The sequence below is a fragment of the Naegleria gruberi genome, assembly GCF_000004985.1.
Source record: "Naegleria gruberi genomic scaffold NAEGRscaffold_16, whole genome shotgun sequence".
NCBI classification, from domain to species: domain Eukaryota; phylum Heterolobosea; class Eutetramitea; order Acrasida; family Naegleriidae; genus Naegleria; species Naegleria gruberi.
Window position 1 is genome coordinate 411,636 of NW_003163311.1, and position 19,731 is coordinate 431,366.

At 33.8% G+C, this 19,731-nt stretch overlaps 9 protein-coding genes across 9 annotated transcripts; 3 read left to right on the top strand and 6 right to left on the bottom strand.

Annotated features, from left to right (window-relative positions):
* Position 1: 1 nt before the first annotated feature.
* Positions 2–3,736, bottom strand: NAEGRDRAFT_66034 (uncharacterized protein; the record flags this gene model as incomplete). Its single annotated transcript, XM_002678867.1, has 2 exons — positions 2–2,554; positions 2,687–3,736. 2 exons carry the CDS (start codon positions 3,734–3,736, stop codon positions 2–4), a joined length of 3,603 nt encoding a protein of 1,200 aa, XP_002678913.1.
* Positions 3,737–4,134: 398 nt separating this feature from the next.
* Positions 4,135–4,836, bottom strand: NAEGRDRAFT_66035 (uncharacterized protein; the record flags this gene model as incomplete). The annotated part of the gene is made up of 1 exon (XM_002678868.1): positions 4,135–4,836. One exon carries the CDS (start codon positions 4,834–4,836, stop codon positions 4,135–4,137), a length of 702 nt encoding a protein of 233 aa, XP_002678914.1.
* Positions 4,837–5,016: 180 nt separating this feature from the next.
* Positions 5,017–7,573, top strand: NAEGRDRAFT_38722 (uncharacterized protein; the record flags this gene model as incomplete). The annotated part of the gene is made up of 6 exons (XM_002678732.1): positions 5,017–5,209; positions 5,306–5,498; positions 5,615–6,034; positions 6,076–6,373; positions 6,451–7,186; positions 7,263–7,573. 6 exons carry the CDS (start codon positions 5,017–5,019, stop codon positions 7,559–7,561), a joined length of 2,139 nt encoding a protein of 712 aa, XP_002678778.1. The 3' UTR covers positions 7,562–7,573.
* A 1,016-nt stretch (positions 7,574–8,589) lies between these two features.
* On the bottom strand, positions 8,590–11,414 carry NAEGRDRAFT_66037 (uncharacterized protein; the record flags this gene model as incomplete). The annotated part of the gene is made up of 2 exons (XM_002678869.1): positions 8,590–10,674; positions 10,827–11,414. The coding sequence occupies 2 exons, from the start codon at positions 11,412–11,414 to the stop codon at positions 8,590–8,592; spliced, it is 2,673 nt and encodes an 890-aa protein (XP_002678915.1).
* Positions 11,415–11,773: 359 nt separating this feature from the next.
* Positions 11,774–12,142, bottom strand: NAEGRDRAFT_66038 (uncharacterized protein; the record flags this gene model as incomplete). The annotated part of the gene is made up of 1 exon (XM_002678870.1): positions 11,774–12,142. The coding sequence occupies one exon, from the start codon at positions 12,140–12,142 to the stop codon at positions 11,774–11,776; it is 369 nt and encodes a 122-aa protein (XP_002678916.1).
* A 258-nt stretch (positions 12,143–12,400) lies between these two features.
* NAEGRDRAFT_66039 (uncharacterized protein) lies at positions 12,401–13,504 on the bottom strand (the record flags this gene model as incomplete). Its single annotated transcript, XM_002678871.1, has 1 exon — positions 12,401–13,504. The coding sequence occupies one exon, from the start codon at positions 13,502–13,504 to the stop codon at positions 12,401–12,403; it is 1,104 nt and encodes a 367-aa protein (XP_002678917.1).
* Positions 13,505–13,756: 252 nt separating this feature from the next.
* NAEGRDRAFT_66040 (uncharacterized protein) lies at positions 13,757–14,855 on the bottom strand (the record flags this gene model as incomplete). Its single annotated transcript, XM_002678872.1, has 2 exons — positions 13,757–14,694; positions 14,750–14,855. The coding sequence occupies 2 exons, from the start codon at positions 14,853–14,855 to the stop codon at positions 13,757–13,759; spliced, it is 1,044 nt and encodes a 347-aa protein (XP_002678918.1).
* Positions 14,856–15,312: 457 nt separating this feature from the next.
* NAEGRDRAFT_48087 (uncharacterized protein) lies at positions 15,313–17,652 on the top strand (the record flags this gene model as incomplete). The annotated part of the gene is made up of 1 exon (XM_002678733.1): positions 15,313–17,652. One exon carries the CDS (start codon positions 15,313–15,315, stop codon positions 17,650–17,652), a length of 2,340 nt encoding a protein of 779 aa, XP_002678779.1.
* Positions 17,653–18,206: 554 nt separating this feature from the next.
* On the top strand, positions 18,207–19,701 carry NAEGRDRAFT_83083 (cyclophilin-type peptidyl-prolyl cis-trans isomerase; the record flags this gene model as incomplete). The annotated part of the gene is made up of 1 exon (XM_002678734.1): positions 18,207–19,701. One exon carries the CDS (start codon positions 18,207–18,209, stop codon positions 19,683–19,685), a length of 1,479 nt encoding a protein of 492 aa, XP_002678780.1. The 3' UTR covers positions 19,686–19,701.
* Positions 19,702–19,731: the final 30 nt, after the last annotated feature.

Below are 19,731 nucleotides of genomic sequence, written 5' to 3' on the forward strand. Positions count from 1 at the left end.
TTTATTGGTAGGCGCTATTCATCATGTAAAGAACATGATCAATTGTAATATTTCTAAATATTGAGACTGTTGTTGGATTTGTGGGGACTGATTGCACATTTTGTTTTTTGCTCATAATAAGGTTCATTGTCATTGAGGTACTGAAATTCATCAAACTTAAAAAGTGACTATACCATTTCAAACTTTGTATTGTTGTTGGGAATTTGAATTCTACAACTCTACAGTTGTCTTGGTCCATCTTGATGACTATCTTTACAATACCTTCTATGGTTAAATGTAAAAGATCTGGTTGTTGTTTCAACATGTTTTGTGGAGGATAGTGATCAATCTTTAAAATTTGTGACATGTCCGAAAGGACAAGCTCCAATCTAGAAATACCAAAATAAATTGAACCATCATTGCAGAAGCAAATTCTTCCAGTTTTGGTATTTTCGTCCACTTGAATGAGTGAATCACTTCTCACACTATCGTCCAATGATGAAATTTTGGAAAAGAAAAATGAGGCTTTACAAAAAGTGCTTTGGGTAAGAACGACATGTTTGTGAGATTCTTGATCTGCCAATAAGGATGATGGAACTTCAGAGAAAGACTCGATTTTTCTCAGTCTGAAAGTGGAATATTGGTTGAATTGATTAATAGTTCTGAACCATGAAAGGAATTTTTTGAGTGTTTCTGGGTTGAGCAATGTATCTGGAATGTTCAACTTGTCTTGTTGAATTTCAACGAGTTGTTGATACACTCTGTCTCCATCTTGTTTGGAGAAGAACATTCCACTCTCGAATGTAATCATTGAGAACATTTCCTTTGAAATATTAACACAAGCAACCTCCTCATCCTTCTTTTTCTTTACAAATATGCTTGCACTTCTCCTTCTTAGACTTGATGCCTTGTTGATAGATTCGATATTCTTTGGTATGAGTTGTTGTTCAATTCTGGAGAAGTTAATATAGGGCAGCGATAAAAGAATAGAACCATTCTTGGTGTTAATATTTGCAGTCCTACTGGATGGCACTTGTGATTGAAGTGGTGAATCGGTTGTGACATCAGTGAACGATAATGATCTACGTTTGGTGAGAGGAGTTTGTAGGCCTTCAATATCATCATTTTCTGGTGGTGAGCTTGGAGAAACATCTTCAGTATCGTCTGGTAAAATAATTGATTCATTAGGAAGAGAAGAAGCAAGAGGGGTATCATTATTTTCTTCAAATGAGAAGGCATCAGTTTCTCCAGCTTCATCCAAATATTCGTGGAAGGATGTTCTTCTTCCACTCTTAATTGAAACATCTATGGTCTTGGATTGTTCAAATATTGATTTCACATCAGTGACATGACTTTGGTGCATTTCCATGATAATCTTTTCTAAAAAGCTTAATCTGTAATTGTCCTCAGGAGTTTGAATGTATTGAGTTTTCATCTTGGCTATATATTGTGAGAGGTTCTTCTTTGGGATTCGGAGAATGATCGATTCAAACCATTCCCTCTTTATGAGCCTTTCATCCATACAGGTAGTAATACATTCGAGGGTATCTTCTAAGCATTTTATGTATTGCTCCTTTCTCTCATAAATGAATGCTCTCATAAGTACAAGCCTAGATTTTACATAGTTCAATAAAATTTCATTATTACCTAGTGAGTGGGTATTATCTATTTTGTTCTCTATCCATAAAAGAAGAGAATCATTTGGATTGGATTGAGGTACTATTGAGTTTTCAAATAAATTAACATCAAAGTCGAGCAATGTGTTGGTACCAGAATAGTCGCTTGGCAATATCAGGTTTTTGTAATTTACCAATTGTTCCATCTCTCTATTTACGAATATCGAAAAGCAGAGCTCTTGGTAAAAGTATTGCTCCTCCATTCCGTGATTGAGAAGCTCTGAAAATATCTGATTATTAAACAAATTTCTGAGAAATTCTTTAAGACGAATATCAATATCCTCTGCTTCTTCAGTAACATATTTCTTGATATTGTCAATATAATCATTTTCGTTTCTCTTGTTTTTCTTTACCCATTTACGAGTAAGAATGTGAATATTTAAAGGTGAGAGTAATTTACAATAGAGTGAGGTAAAGGCTTCCCGAATTTTGGTGTCAGTAGAGGAATTTTGTTCATTCTGTGTGTAGGCAGCTCCTTGTAAAAAGTCCATTGTTTTGAAGGATGGCTTTTGGATAATTTTAAGTTTTTCAATTAATTGAAATCTGTATGGTTCTGGGAACTTGAATTCTCTTTCTGGAGATTTTCCATATAAGAACATGGAATTATCAATATCTAGAACTATTAAACTCTTATCATGCTCGGTTTCTCCATTACTAATTTTTGCTGTTTGCTCAAACATTCTATTTTGTTGTTCAATTACTGAGAAGAGTTCTCTCTTGAGACTTCCATGAACACCCACAATATATGGCACGGGTGAAAGAATGGTTTCCAAAAGTTGTACAGGCAAATGTGGGATGAATGCAAACATGAGTGGAAATTGGAAAGGATATAATAGAATTCTAAGAGCTTCTGCACAGTAAGTCATGAGAGCAACACTATCACTAACGAGAATGATTTTCTTTTCGAGAAGGATAAGATTAATCAAATCAACAATCATCTCCTCAGATAAAACTCGGAATATAGTTTGAGATATGGAAATCTTTTTTCAGATTGACCTTGTTAAAATTGAAAATGTTTGAAAACAACATACATTACAAAAAGGTAACTCCTCCACATCTGGGAATCTAAGTGAATATTTCTTCTTTAAGGGTCTAAAACTCACAGAGCTAATTCTAGAGGGTGCAGGTATTGGTACCTTATTCAGTAGCATATCTATTGTTCTTTGAAAAGCTGCCTTTTTGAGGGGAAGTTTGTCATCATTTGGGAATGTGGATCCATTGTTAAGTGTTGTGCTTTGATTTCTCATTTGTTCTTCTCTAAAACCCTTATTCAGAAAAATATCAAAAATTCCACAATTAAACATTTCAAGAACCATCTCTTTCAATAAATCATAAATTGGCAAAGAACTCTCAAATACTATTGCCACTTTTTCCAATTGATTATCAATTCTCAAACAAAAACAATAACATTCATTCTTGAAAAAGTCTGTAGTAACAAATGGAAATAATTGTACAACAATTTCATCTCTATTTACATTATTCATGAGTGATGATTGTGATGTTGTTGGTGGAACTACTATCTTTGAATCTCTTGCAACATAACTCTCCTTGTTTTCATGTTGAGAATAGAAACAAAAGAGAGGCATGGATTTTAAATTTACCATCTTATCCTGTGATAGTACAGAAGGAAAGGTATAGACCAAATCTGCCTGTGGAGATGCAAACTTTTTCGGATTGAAACTCTCCTTCTGATTCGATTTTAAATGTTGTTGATAATTCATCACAGATGTTGATTCTGGTCTCTGAAAATCCAATGATGTTTTCTTCAAGGCAGGTGATGAAAAGCTCTTTCCCAACAATGATGGAGATGAAGGCTTGCTGCTATTATTCCTAGAAAATGATGAAGATGCTGATGAAACAATCGGAGAGGAAACAGGTGTAGAAGGTTGGCTGCTAAAACTATTCATAAATAATTGATTTGAAACAGGTTGAGGAGATCCCACCTTCATCCGAGAAGACGATCCATTCAAAACACTCCCAAACAAATCACCATTCTGTTGTTGTTGTTGTTGCTGCTGGAGTTGTTCAGGTAATACAAACACGGCTACAGTCGATAAGAGAACTGCCGCTTTGGTGCTCATTTTTTCAAGATGAGAAAGAAGAGTGCTGTTACGAATAGACATACGATCCAAGAGTTTTGATGAGATATTTGAATAGGAAAGATGGACAAATTGAGAATGTACATGGATACTCGAAAGATTGTTAGAATGTTGCTGCTGGCAATAAGAAATGGTGGATGTCAATGGTTTTCTTAAATTTGGAATATTGTATGGAAATGTTGAATGAGTAAGATGGATTGTCCAGTTGATTTGTTTATCCAAAGAAAGTAAGGGCTTTAATAGATAATTTCCTTCTGGAATTTTTCGTATTTCTCAAATATTTGAACTGTGTTCTCTCCATGTTTGAAAATATGATTCTAAATTTAGTTCGCACATTCAATAAGTCAATTATTGAATGAAGGAATTCAATATTATTAAAATCAATTATCCACCGAGAAGATTATTTGATTGTCTCCATCGACAGCTCTCTCAATTGAAGTTGTAACTTTTGGAATAATCTTTTGAGTCATATGATTCATGCAAAAATAGGTCATTAGCAATTTCTCATTAACAGTCGTGAGAATAACCAAAATGATTGGCTGTTTGGAATCTAAGGCTTGTCGAACAGCATGTTCACTGAAACCTGAATAACTCACAAACACGCCAACTACATTTTGATTGGCTGATTTTTGTAATTGATAATGACTAAGTACTCCTTCAAATTCTCGAATATATTTCACTCCTACAGCATCCTTCTCCCTTTTACATTGTCCTAGAATTGGTATTGGATGAGGATTGACTTGCTTTAGAAAGGGAAAATTCCAAAAACCTTTAAAATCAATTCCCTGATCATGAGATCGTTTTGTTACACTCAAATTAAAATCATACTCTGATAGGTATTCAACAACTTGTGCTTCAAATCTTCTTCCCAATTCTTGTGATGATGATGATGTAATTATTTCTTCCGAATTAACTTGATCCTCAGAAAGATTAATTGGAAATATTGACGAATATTTTCGTTTATCCAATGATAATCCATCAAAAAATCGTTCCGAAATAAATTGATGACTATTCAATGAATGATGACAATTTAATTTTCCTCTCCGAGAAACAAAGAATCTTTGAGAAAGAAGTTTTTTCATTTTTTTAATTGTTTTTTAATAAATTTTTTTATTATTCACTTTTATTAAATTCATAAATCGAAAAGTCTATACAATTTTAAAAGAAATTATTCAAATTAAGTTCTAAATATAACAATTAACATTTTTGTACTCTTAATTCCCAAAAAGAAGCTCTCAAGTTCATAGCAAAATCAAAAAAAAATGCATCTCGTCACCCTAGCAACCTGTAACCTCGATCAGTGGTCTCTCGATTTTACTGGGAACTTGGAAAGAATCAAGGAAAGTATTAAAATTTCAAAGGAAAAGGGAGCTCGTTATAGGTGTGGCCCAGAACTTGAAGTTTGTGGATATGGTTGTGAAGATCACTTTCTTGAGAATGATACCTATACTCATTGTATGTTGTTGTATTAGTATTTCCATGATCCGAAGGTGGTATTAAATATTTTTGATATTATGATGAATTGATGATAATTTCAAAATTTCAATTTAGCAATGGAATGTTTGGCTGAATTGTTGAAGAGCGATTTAACTGATGATATTCTTGTAGATATTGGTATGCCAATAATGCATAAGAGTGTAAGATATAATTGTAGAGTATTTCTATTGAATAGAAAAATTGTATTGATTCGTCCAAAATTGTTTTTGGCAAACGATGGAAATTATAGAGAGACTAGATGGTTCTGGTAGGTTTTATTTCCTTCAATACGTATTGTTGACCTCGATTTACTTGTCTTTTGATTGATGGCTATTGAACTAATTGGAATATTTATCTAATATTTGATTTTAAAATTTGAAAAAGTGCTTGGACAAAGAGATTTGCTATTGAAGATTTCGTTCTCCCAGATTTTATGAGAGAATTGACTGGTCAGAGAACCGTTCCAATTGGTGATTGTATTATTTCATTGAATGATACTGATTTGGCTGTTGAAACTTGTGAAGAATTGTTCACCCCAAACTCTCCTAATATTTATCTAGGTCTGGATGGTGTGGAAATTATTAGTAATGGATCTGGAAGTCATCATTCTCTTCGTAAATTGCATACTCGTATTGATTTAATCAAGAATGCAACTGCTAAGAACGGCTTAGTATATCTTTATGCCAATCAACTAGGTTGTGATGGTGGAAGACTTTTATTTGATGGTTGTGCAATGATTTGTTGTAATGGAGTGCTTCTTGCTCAAGGTTCTCAATTTTCCTTGAAACAGGTTGAAGTTGTGACGTAAGTTTTGATTGGATTTTTCAAGTATTTAAAATCAAAAGTGCCAATGTTGATTTAGATCAAGTGAGAGCATTTAGAAATAAGATTGCCAGTAGATCTGTGCAAGCTTCTGAATCTAGAGAATTCCCTAGAGTTCGTATTGATTTCACACTCAAAATTTCACACTATTCTCAAAGTTTGAAACCAACTCACCCAGTAGATGTCAAGTATTTCACAACCAATGAAGAAATTGCCCTAGGTCCAGCTTGTTACTTGTTCGATTATTTGAGAAGATCTAGCCAGGGTGGATATTTCCTTCCATTATCTGGAGGAGCTGATTCTAGTGCTACCGCTACTATTGTAAGCTTCTTTTATTTTCTACTGAATCTAAAATATTTTGTCAAATACTTATCATGTTATGCTTAATTTTTTTCTAGGTTGGATCAATGTGTCAATTGATTTATAAGGATTGTATTGAGGAAGCTAACTCATATGAGGAGGAATACAATAAGAAAATTGTCTTGAAGGAAATTAGAAGAATTTGTTCAAAGGGAGATGAGTGGATTCCATCCTCTCCAAAGGAAATTGCTAATATTATTTTCGTTACTTGTTATATGGGTACAGTGAATAGTTCAAATGAAACCAGAAACAGAGCTAAACAATTGGCTTCAGAAATTGGATCTCATCATATGGATATTGATATTGATACAGTTGTTAATTCAATGAAGGATTTATTTACCACTACTACTGGTAAAACTCCATCATTTGAGGGAAGTGCTGGAGAAAATATTGCTCTCCAGAATATTCAAGCCAGATTGAGAATGGTTGTCAGTTATTACTTTGCTCAATTAATGAATTGGAGTAGAGATTTCAAACCAAAGAATTTACTTGTTCTAGGTTCTTCCAATGTTGATGAAGCTTTGAGAGGATATTTCACTAAATATGACTGCAGTTCTGCTGATATTAATCCTATTGGAAGTATTTCAAAGACTGACTTGAAAAAATTCCTCTTGTATGCCTCTGACAATTTGGGTTATCCTTCACTAAAGGAAGTTTTACAAGCCAAACCAACAGCTGAACTACAACCTCTCGAATCTCATCAAACAGATGAAGAAGATATGGGTTTGACCTATGATGAACTTTCTCGTTTTGGTATTTTAAGAAAGGTCTACGGTACGTGTTGTGTGAATATTAAGAATTGTTTATTAACATTTTTATTAATTGATTTATTGAATTTTTATTTAAATAGGAAATGGACCTGTTGAATGTTTCAATAATCTAGTTTATGAATGGAGAGACAAGATGAGTATTCTTCAAATTGCTGATAAGGTTAAACGTTTCTACAGATACTATGCAATCAATCGTCACAAAATGACCACTCTCACACCATCCTATCACTGCGAATCCTACAGTCCAGAAGACAATAGGTTTGACCTGAGACAATTTCTCTATCCTGTTGATTTCCAATGGCAATTCAAACAAATTGATGATTTAGTAATTCAATATCAAGAGGAGGAAGAGAAGGTTAAAAAGAGTAGTAAATTGTAAACTGTTTGTTTTAGTACAGAGATCTTAGTTACAATAATTCACTAATTAGCCGCTTAACTTGAATACCTAAACATTTAATTTTCGGAGTTAAAACTCCCATCTTTAAAAAAATGAGTGATAACAAGAAACAACTTTCTATTGTCATCTTGTTGGTATTGATTGTGTTATTCTCAAGTGTTGGCCTAGCTCTTGCAGCTCCAATACTAAAACCAGCAACACCATCAACCAACACACAAAATATTCGTCTCATTAGTTTTGATTTATTCGCTGCCCTGATGGATACCGGTTCCTCTATTATTGACAACATTATCAGAGTGCTTTCTCCGTATTGTAGCAAGGATGAAGCAACACATTTAGCAGAAGAGTGGTTGAATCACTATGCAGGGACATTTTGGGAGTATAATTCATTGGCCAGGGATCCGAATATGAAATTTGAAAATTCCAATATTTTCCAATTAATGTTACAAACTGGATTGGATTTTAATTTGAAAAGAATGAATCTTGAACATAGAATTCCACCAAATATTAAGCAAGACTTGTATTCAACTTGGTCAGAATTGAAGCCATGGCCAAATACAGGAAGAGTTCTTAATTTATTGAGGAATATGACAGATTCGAATGGACAAAGAAGATTTAAACTTGCTGTCTTATCTAATGGAGATCGTTTGACTCTTCAAAACGCCACTCAAATCTTCAAAATTGAAAATGGTTTTGAATTTGATTATGTGATTGGTTCTAGTGATAGTGGACTTTTCAAACCAGATCCATTATTCTATGGAATGGTTGAAAAAATTTCAGGTTTGAATAGAAATCAAATTCTTCATGTTGGAGGTTCAATGTACGATGCTAGAGGTGCTAAGGGATATGGATATATGGCTGCACTCAATTTCGGTAATCCAAACGAATTTATCAACTTGACAGGTAATCCACAATATCAAATTGACTTTTTCTTGAAGGACCTGTCAGATTTACTTAAAATACTTCAATAAATTAATAATCAATAATTCTAACTTTGCAAGTTATCATAATTATTCTCTCCAAAGACCCTCAAAACCCAAGTCAGTAATTTCTGTCAGAAGCCTTCTTGCATGTACAGAATTGTCAATCAAACTTTCAAACGAAATATTATTTGAAGAGTTTCTCAATAAAAGTAATTCACCCAACTTGTTACCAATATGTTGCTCAAATGAATTTGATTCCTTCATCCATTTTTCAACCGAATAAATATTCAATCTATCAATAACAGGATTTTTCTCATTCCTTGTTCTAGCTGATTCCTTATATGGTAGAGTAGCTAGATAGTAACACAAAAACATATCCTTAACCTTAAAATATACTTCCTCAGACATGACTACAATGTTTGGTTTCGACCTTGAAATCATGTAATTGCAAATAGCAACAGTTTCACCAAAGCATGAAAAATTAATTCTGCTCGATGTTGAGCCAGTATATCCCAGAACAATTTTACCACTGGATATAGCAATTTTGAATGAGAAAGTTGACCCTCTGCATTCAAATTGTTTGATTACCTCAATTTTTTCTTGAAGTATTTGCTGAACTTCGTATCCAGTAACACAAGCTTTCAGTTCATGATTTTCCACTGGAAGGCTACTATCATTCCACAAGGCATACAACTTGACACCGTTAACAACACTCAAATCAAAAACAAATCCATCATTGGCGTGAACAGCTCCGGTTATTTCTGAAATGATAGAATTTAAAATTTGGCAATAGTATTCAGAGCCAACAACTGACTGAATTTCACCAACATCCTCCAAATCGACAATCATCATAGTCATTTGTTGCTTTTTCATTGGGAACATCGGTTCTGTCTCTGATGATTTCAACACTGACTTGACTACCAATTCGGGACAAAATAAGGAAAAGTAAAAGATTGATTTTCTAAACTTTTCCACAGAGCTTTCCATCTTTCTAATGTCATGAAAGACACTCGTTGTATCTACCACCAAAGTTCTGGTACCATCCAATCTCAAAATATTATTCATAATCTTATTCAATCTCTGTAGGGGATAGGTGATGGTTTTAAGAATGATAATCAGTACAACAGTTCCTAAACTAACCAACAAGATTAGAACGATTACTGATATCAAGCTCGTATTAATAATATACGTAAGGAAACCAGTGTGATCAGTAATAATAATGACCTTTACAAATAGGCCATGAATTAGAAAGGAGTTAGCACTGAAATAATAGTCATTTCCGTTCACTGAAATATCACCACTAAGTACTCTACTACTATCTGATTCACCATTAACGGAGGAGAAATTGGAAAAGTTATATGCTTGCATTAACTTGAAAATTTCATAGTAAATAGTCTCATTACTAAAGTCTTGTGGAAATGTCTGAATGGACTGTGGTTCATTTAAGACTTTGGAAGCCTTGTGATTAATGGAGGCTGCCAACACGTGATTAGACTTGTCTAGAATAATCACTGTATTACCGGGCTCAGTGGTTGAATTGAGAAAATCTGAAATAGATTTTGTAAGGTACTGAATACCAGCCACACCAACAAACTTTCCACTTGTTTGATCTCTCACAAGCAATGACTGAGTAATTGAGAGTCTTGACTCGGATTTGAAAATGTCACTCCACACAGTATACTGTTTGGATGGAGGAAAATCAAAACTAGTGGTATTCACACTGTCTGTAATAGCCTTAAACCAAGGTCTAACTAAAATATTGAATGAAAAATTCTGAAACTTGTAGCTTGATGTTTGAATGACATTATCCACAATTTCATATCTCAAATGTGATGTTTTGCAGAAAGTCTTGTCTGTGAGATCAGATGGGTTTGTAATATTTGTTTGGATGCAAGGTATCAGTGTAAATCTGTCTGTACCCTTATTTGCGTAAAGAACTATCATATTATCAGCTCTTCCAAAGTAAATATAATCCAAGTGGTCCGTATATGAACCAGTCATTGACATTACCCTTGCCCATCTTGTTAAATTATAAGGATTGACTCCAAGAGCTACCAATTCCCCATGCAGAGTTTTAGTAATAAAGCCTGCTGGATTAACAAAGTAATGAACCTCATTCGATAATTTTTGATAGACCACAGAGTGTTGCAATAAGACAACTTGTCTAGCCGTCTATTTTAATATGATTGATTATCCATTATTTCAGAAAAGTATTTAGAATTAGAAAAGTTCACAAGATAAGTGAAATAACAAAGTTTCGATAATATCCGCATCAAATAATGCAATGGTGAATATTTTTCATCAAGATAAGAATAACTACTTACGGTTTCTCCTGCACTAAATAAAACTCCAAAGGTTGTTCCTATTGATATGGCAGCCTGAAATAAAAAGACCAACACGAGCACATTCATCACTGTGAATAGTGAGGGAATAAGGGAGAAGAGTTTCTTAATAGCCTTTGCACATTTGTGGAGGAGAGGATATGATTCTTCAGGATTATGTAATGTGCCAGTCTTATTTTCAGTTCCATGACTATCTGGTGGCTCAATTGATTGCTCCTTTGGTTGTTGATTGAGGATGATTTGATTATCATCGACCAGGCTATTCACTGGAGGTTGAGCCAAGCTTATTGTACTCCGCGAGGTAATAATGTTATTCTGTGAGGTTGCTGTCATTTCATTAAATGTTGATTCATCTATTATTCCATTGTAGTTGTTATTGTTATTATTGTTACAAAGTCTATTATTGTTAGAAGCAGTTGAAGTGGAAGAATCATGTTTTTCAACACCATGATTAACATTATGATTGAACAATGTACTGGGTGATGATATCATACTTGTATGATGATAATACTGTTGTTGACCATTATTAGTATTTTGGGATGATGAAGATGATGACTGTATTCCTCTCATTTCGGAGAGCTCAATCGTCGACGATAGCGAGCCAGGATACACAGCATAGGAAGATGTTGTCTCAAAAGAACGCCGTATCGTGTGTTGAGAGAGGCCCTGTTGTTGACTTTGGGGCATTTTCTTTGTTTATTTAAAGGGATGTGATATGATAGCGGCCTCTAAAGGCAAGTTTGCTTGACCAAAATAGTGAGCATTACCATGCCGCTTCGTGGAGTTTTTGAGAATACAATATAATAATTAAGGTCATAAAGAGGTATTTATTTGTCACAATGGTCACTAAATTGTTCAAAGCTTCTCACAGTTGGAATGGTCAATTGATGAATACTCACTAGTTTCAATTATTTTGATCAGCATAATGTTTAACACCATCTGTATGGATGATAACCACCATAACCACCATAGTATGGAATACCATAACCACCATATCCACCATAGTAAGGCATTGAGTATGCAGAGTTGTAATTATTTCCGTAGGAGGTTGGTCCTCTGTAATAAGATCCATAGCTTGCATAAGGTTGATAATTGATGGCATTGATTTGATTTGAATAGGCTTGAGTGTTTTGAGCATATTGATTATAGCTACCACCTGAAACACCATAATTTTGACCAGCACCACCATAAGAACCATATGCACTATTGTAAGCATTGTTATATTGGCCACTAACAAGTGCCGAGCACAAAGAGACGATAATTGCAATTGCAACACAACAAATAATGTTCTTATTCATCTTGAGATTTCTTGTTTTTTCTTGTTTTTGTTTCATTTCACAATCTTTCTTAGAGGGTATTTATAGGTGTTGCAATCTTTCAGAATCAATGTTGTGTTTTTCCAAAATGGTTATTGTATAATTGTGGAGTTTGTTCATTTTTGTTGTGTCGATATGTTTCGCACGAATTCTATTTACCTGAATTATTTCATTTTTGATCAATTTGGAATTATTACTTTTCAATAACCCTTTACAATTTGCATAAAGTCAAAAATCATTTCAAGGATCACATGCATATTTGATAAAGTAATCCATTAATCTTTCGTAATTCATTAACTGAAAGAAATTCTTAACATTTTGAATTCTATTACCCATTGATGAATTATGGAAAGTGTACAAATCCATTTTCCTAACTCTTTTTGGTAAATTATACTCCATCTCAGTGATTGCATTACTCAGTGCTTCAGTATTATTCTCCTCCACATCGTATTCCTCAATTAATTGAATTACTTTTTGATATATTGGTTTTTGTAAAACTGATAAGAGCTTGTTAACCTTCTTTTCAAGTCTATGCGAAAGAATGTTTCTCATTAGTGGGTTTGAATAATTGTTGGAACATTTGAATACTTCTCTGAATGGTCTATTACATCCAAAATTCGACAAAACTTTTCCAAGAATCATTAACCATATAGGTATATAATTCAAAGGACTCAAATCATATTGCTTCAATTCAGGAACTATTTGGTTCAATGCCTTTAGTAATGATTCTTCTCCACTTGTTTCGTATTGATCCTTTCTTTTTCTAAATATAAAAGCATCATGAAGAGGCAGTTCTCTTTCTTCCTCGTTTACATTGAAAATCTCATTGGATTGGAAATTTTTCAAATCATCTTGCAATGTTGAAATGTAAATGAAAAAGTTCTTTACATATCTGCTATATCCCAGAAAGTCCATATCGAATGAGAAATTTCTTCTCATAACATATTCTCCTACTCCAATTATTTCAAAAACTAATTTAATTTCAAATGAATCAAAATCCAACTCTGAGAATGCATACGAATCAAACAATTGAACCAATTCGTCACTATATGACAAGTTACAGTAATAAATTTCTTTAACTCTAATTCTTCCCATCACAAAACCAATAAATTGTTTTAATATTCTCTCATCAAACAATGAAGAAATATTCGTGTCTACATTATTTTGAACAGAAATTGAGATAGGTCTTTGATTCGTAATGCTCTGTTTAATTTCTATTAAATTTGATAATTCATCCCTAATCAATTTCTTATAGATAGAACCACTCTCAGTACCCCCATCACTTGAGTAAATATATTTAGATTTAAATTCTGAGAGTAGACATTTCCATGATGGACCAGCCATTAAGCGAAAGTAATATTCCCATAAATTATCACTATTACACGCCTGAAACCATTCCGAACAGACGAGGGAGTTTGTGATATGACTCCAGTCAAGAAACTGGAAGATGGAGATGAGGTTGTCTTGTACTATCATTTTTTTTGATTAGTTTTTTATTTTGTAATTTAAATTTAAATTTCAAATTTGGAGGGTTGTGCCATTTTTGGAAATTTAATCTATTGCAGAAGATTTTTTTAATTTTTAATAATATTATATTTAAAATAAACTTTCTCTCTTCTTCTCTCGTGCCCTCCTGAATGGAAGGTCTCTTTCGTAAAAATCTTCCAAACAAATAAAGGTATAAATAATAGACAATACATCCATATTGAGGTTACATTCACTCTTGAAAACACACATAGTCAGTGTTTGGATTGTTTTTTTTAAGGAAGGCGTCAGGAATCTATGTACATTAGGATGCCATTCAAATATCAAATCCCACATATTAACATGATTTTCCCTCATTAAATCATTTGTAGATATTTCATTTCCATCTCTTTTGAAAGGTATCGATGATAAAGCTCCATTGGAAAGAAGGAAATAATACAATTCTTCATCCTTGGAATTGATAGCAATGTGAAGAGGAGTGTATTCAATTTCAATATTAGTTTCGTTATTTCTATCAAATCCATTACTTCTCATACGAGAATAACCATAATAATTGATGTCAGTTCCATAATTGATTAGTGCCTTGATCATTTGTGTTGTTGTATTTCTATGATGCTGGTGTAAATTACATGCCTCATGAATAGGCAGCTCCTTAACTTTCAAAGGATACTCTTCAGATAATTCAACTCTTCCAGATCCCAAAATATTAGGATTAGCTCCATATTCCAATAAACAATTAAATACTTTCAAATTCTGATTAGAGACGCACATATACAAGTATGGATTATATAAATGTCTACTTCTCATATGACGTGTTCCTTTTACTAAAATTCCAATTGAAATATTTGGATCAGCTCCATATTCGAGAAATAGTCGTATCATTGGCATGTCTTCCTCAGCAACTACCCTTTGAAAAAATGATGTAAAATTAGTTGATGAACAACTTTCATTAGGATCGGCCTTATGTTGAAACATTAATTCCATCGCCTCCAATCTATTCGATTTCCAATCCAATACTGTTTCCATAATTTCTTCAATATCCGGGGAGTCTTTTCAAAGAAAAAGAAAACTTCCAATCATTATAGGATTTTGTTTTTCACTTACTGTAACAATCTGAGTTTTCAAAAGTGACACCAATTATTGCATCACTGAAGGCTTTGAAATTCTTATTGGAAGCTGCAGCATACACTTTCTGTCTGGCTTGTTGCATTTTTTTTTTAATTGTTGAACCATTGATATTGTAATGAGTTCATCCACAACATACTAAAATGTCTGTGAATCTGTACAGACATTGAATGATTGTCTTTTAACAAAATTGTTCTTGTTTTTTCCATTGAGCAATTTTTCGATGTAATAGTCCCAACACAATCAACAGTTGTAAATGTCAATATTGACAGGTGGTAAATTAACTGTTAAATTGTTGTGAATTGAAAACGGTTTTTTCCCGCCTTTTAACAAATCGCGCCCAAATTTTTAGACAAAAAACAAGAAAAAATTGTCTAGATACCTGCTGCGCCCTTCCCTTCTAGACCAAGCCAGCACAAGCTTCCAACATTCACACGAAGTCAACGGTCTGAGCCAGCAGCTAAACTTTCATCAGCACCACCAAACACTATAGTATTTTGGTCGTTAGTTTTAGTAATTATACAACCATCAACAAGAAAAAGATGATGAAGAGCAAAAAAGTGTTTATTCAGCCATTTACTAAACAATTGTTCGATGCGCTCGATGAGACGTCAGACTCACAAGAGCCTCCATCGGCAGTTGGTAATGGAGAACAATCACCTTGTACACCAACAGAGGCTGGAGGTCGTTTCTCCTTTAATGAAAACATTTTTGCAACACCAAAACTCTGTCCTCCAACTCCAACAAAAACTCCTGCAACAGCAACTCTTAAGCCATCATCATCAAAGACACTTTCTTCTTTAAAATCACCACTCTTTGACTCGGAGAGTGAAGAAAGTGATAATGATGAAAATAAGTTTGTGATCAAGTCTCCAATCTCAATCAAAGCTAGACCAAACCGTTTCCAAGTTCTTGGATCAACAACAAAACCAAGATCTCCTCTCATGCCTGTACAACCAAATCTACCACCACATCGTGACTTTTCTCAAATCAAACTTGGTAACAAACAAAAACCAAAAAGACCTAGTTTCTCTCTCGTTCAACAAAGCACAAGTGATGATGAAATTGAAGAAGAATTAACACCACCTGGTATCTGTAAGAAGAGACCATTCGATGCTATCAGAAGTCCTGTCACCACTAAGAGCAGTACCTCAAGTAAACCTTCATCTCTTCTTGGTGGTACTCCTAACTTTGATTTTCCTGACCTTTCAGAGGCTGATAGAAAGGTTTTCCCACCACCAAATAAGAAAACAGCAGGAACAACATTTATGGATATTTCTGGAGATTTCAATTCCCCTGGAATGTGTCCACCTAGTACAATCAAACCAAAATACACAAATAGTAGTGAACCAATGTCTTCTAATTGGTTTGCTAGTCCAAGTCTTACTAAGAGTATTGTGGAAACTCCTCAAATTGAAATGACTCCACCATCCCCTGTATTATTCCAATCATCTAATAATTCAAAGGGTAACTTTTTCTCAAATCTCTCCCAATCTACCCTAGATTCTCCTGGTAACCCTTTTGAAACTGAAATTTTCCAAACTGATTTTGATGAAGCTGTCATTGATTGCTCTGATGATATGATTAGCGATGATGATAATGCTTCAATGGAAGATTTTGGAGACATGTCAAGTCAAATGCAAGCTTCAACTCCACCTAGAGCAACCCTTTCCCAAACATCTCCAAATGCCCTCAATGTACAACTCATTCCTGGTAGACTCACTGCCAATGAAGATGTTCATGAAAATCCATTCTCCCCTGAAAGAAACTTTAAAAAGACAAAAACTGAAGACGATTACTTTTCCATTACAGATGATAAGAATACATCATCATATTTACAGGGAAAGATTGCCTCATGTAAAAAGTCAGCTAGAAAGAAGAGACAAAGTGACATGGCTCTTAATATTAGTGATGTGAATAACCTTAGTGAAGTTGACCCAATCTTTGAAGTGTACTTTTCTCGTTATTTGGAAGATTTCGAAGAGACTGGAGTTCTAGGCGATGGATGTTTTGGTAGAGTTACCAAGGCAAAGAATAGATTCGATGGTATTACGTATGCTATTAAATCCATGAAGAGAAAGATTAAAGGAAAGAAGGATCTAGATAAGATCTTGAAAGAAGTTCAAGCTCTTGCCACCCTTGTAGATAACCCATACCTTGTAAGATATTACTCATGTTGGATTGAAGGTAAACTTCCTCAATTTAGTTTATTTTTGCAAACCGAATTATGTGAGGGTGGTTCTCTTGCTAAGAGAATTGGCAAACAAATATTTAACGAATCTCAATTGATAGACCTTACGAGACAACTTGCATCTGGCTTGATGCAAATGCATGCCCAAAACATTGTACATCTTGACTTGAAGCCAGACAATATCTATCTAACATCAGCAGATGATGATAAACCTCGATACAAGATTGGTGATTTGGGACTTGCCTCAAGCTCTTTAGAAACTTTAAAGGATGTCATGGAAGGTGACTCGAGATATCTTGCAAAAGAATTATTAAGTACTGAAGAAAATGTGAACACTGACTTGACGAAAGCTGATATTTTCTCTCTTGGTGCAACAATATACGAGTGTGCAATTGGTAGACCATTACCAAACAATGGAAATGAATGGCATGATATTAGAAATGGTATACTGAAAGATTTCCCAAATCATTTTACTGACTCTTTCAAGAATTTATTACTTGCCATGCTTAATATTCAACCAACTTGTAGACCTACAGCTTATCAACTTTTACAACATCCACTTTTTACCCAACAAAAACTCACTGAAAATGACTTGCTTCAAACCATCCAACATCAACAAAATATCATCATCAAACTAAAAGAGCAAGAAGCTATTTTAAGAAGAAAAATTGAAGAAATGGAACGAAAATAAACCTAAGCAGTTTCTCTATTCTGTTTAAACTTTTCCAATGTTGCAACCTTTTCCTTTTGAACATCTTGTAAATTCTTTAATTGTTCTCTATTGAATTCTAAAGAAATCATTAAATCCTCTTCATTCAATCCACCAGGGAAGAATAAATGTTTGGTTTCATCTCTAGCGTAGGGTGTATAAAATTCGGGATAATCTATTGTTGGGAAGGCACCTGGCGAAGCATCCCACTTTTGTTCAATCTTGTATCGTTCCCAAAGTGCAACAAATATTGCCACACTCCATGTCAATAACATGGATGGAATGAACCCCTGATAGAGAAATCTATTTTCATGTCTATTCCGAAGTCTTCTCACACTCTGATCTTCAAACAAACTTGCATAAACCTCATGTTTATGTCTGAATAGATAAAATAATCGTTTTCCAATTCTTGTCATTTTTTAATTCTCTTCTCCTTTTCTCAAACATCATCACGGAATGCAATTATTATTTAATAAATATTGTTGAACAGGTTATTTAATTATTAAAAAAGAATAATAAATATATAATTTAAAAAAATGAGTGTATTGATTAGTACATCACTAGGTGATTTTGTAGTTGATTTGTGGATTGAAGAATGTCCATTTACTTGTTTTAATTTCCTCTCCCTCTGTAAAATTAAATACTATAATAATTGTAAAATATTTAATATTGAAAAGAATGCTTGGTTTCAAACAGGTGATCCATCATCCAATAACAATGATGAAAATGTAGGAAAGGGAGGACATTCCATCTTTCATCTCATTGAAAAATATAAACATGAAAAGGTGTTGAAAAAACCACTCACGGAAAACATTTACTTTAATGATGAAATTAATTTACTAAAGAAACATAATATGGAAGGCTTACTTTGTATGGCCAATAAGGATGGAAAACCAAATACCAATGCTAGTCAATTTTATGTCACTACTAGTGGCAGACATTTGGATTATTTGGATGGAAAACATACAATTTTTGGAAGAGTAGAAGAAGGAATGGAAGTTATTAAAGCAATTGATAGATTATATACGGAAAAGAAGAATGATATGGAAATTCCAATTCAAACTGTTAGAATAAGACATACACAAATTCTCTTTGATCCATTTGAGGAGGAAGAATCTTTTAGGAAACAATTTGAAGAGTTTTTGGATGGTGTCAGTCTTTTAATTCCACCTAGCAGTCCTCTTCCTATTAGAGATGATGAAATTATTGAAATATCTAAAGAAAAACTCACACTAGAGGAGAAACCAACTGAAAATAAGCGTCTCTCCAAAGAAGAATATGAAGCAAAGAAGGAAAGAGAGGCTAAATCAAAGGCTATTGTATTAGAAATGATAGGAGATTTACCAGATGCTGACGTCAAGCCACCAGATAGTGTTCTCTTTGTTTGTAGACTCAATCCAATCACCTCAGAGAAGAGTCTTCGAACAATCTTTTTACAATACGGTAATATTGTAAAATGTGAAATTGTTAAAAACAGAAAGACTGGAAAGAGCAAAACTTATGCATTCATTGAATTTGAAGATGCTGAATCCTGTGAGCGAGCCTTCCTCAAATCTGAAGGATTAGTCATTGATGATCACAAGATTCACGTCGACTTTTCTCAATCCATTGCCCATCTGTGGGCTCAGAATGAGAAGGAAAAAAAGCAGGCCGAAACATCACCACAACGACATGGAAATGACAAGGAAAGAAATGATCGTCACCATGATAATAGAAGGGATAATAGAGATTACAACGATGATCATTATGGAAGAGAACATAGGAATTCCCATAAATCTGAATCGTCAAGTCATCACAATAGAAGTTATAGAGATGATTATCATAGAGACTATAGGGATGATAGAAGAGATTACAGAAGGGATGATAGAAGGGATTACAGAGATGATAGAAGAGACAACAGAGACCACAGAGATGACAGAAGATTGGACTCTGATAATAAGAGAAAGTACAATGATGACCACAAGTCAGAGAGAAGATTCAATGACTATGACCAAAACAAAAAGCAAAAACGATAAATTATTTATTTCTCTGACTCCTCCTGCCTAATCTTCGAAGCATGAC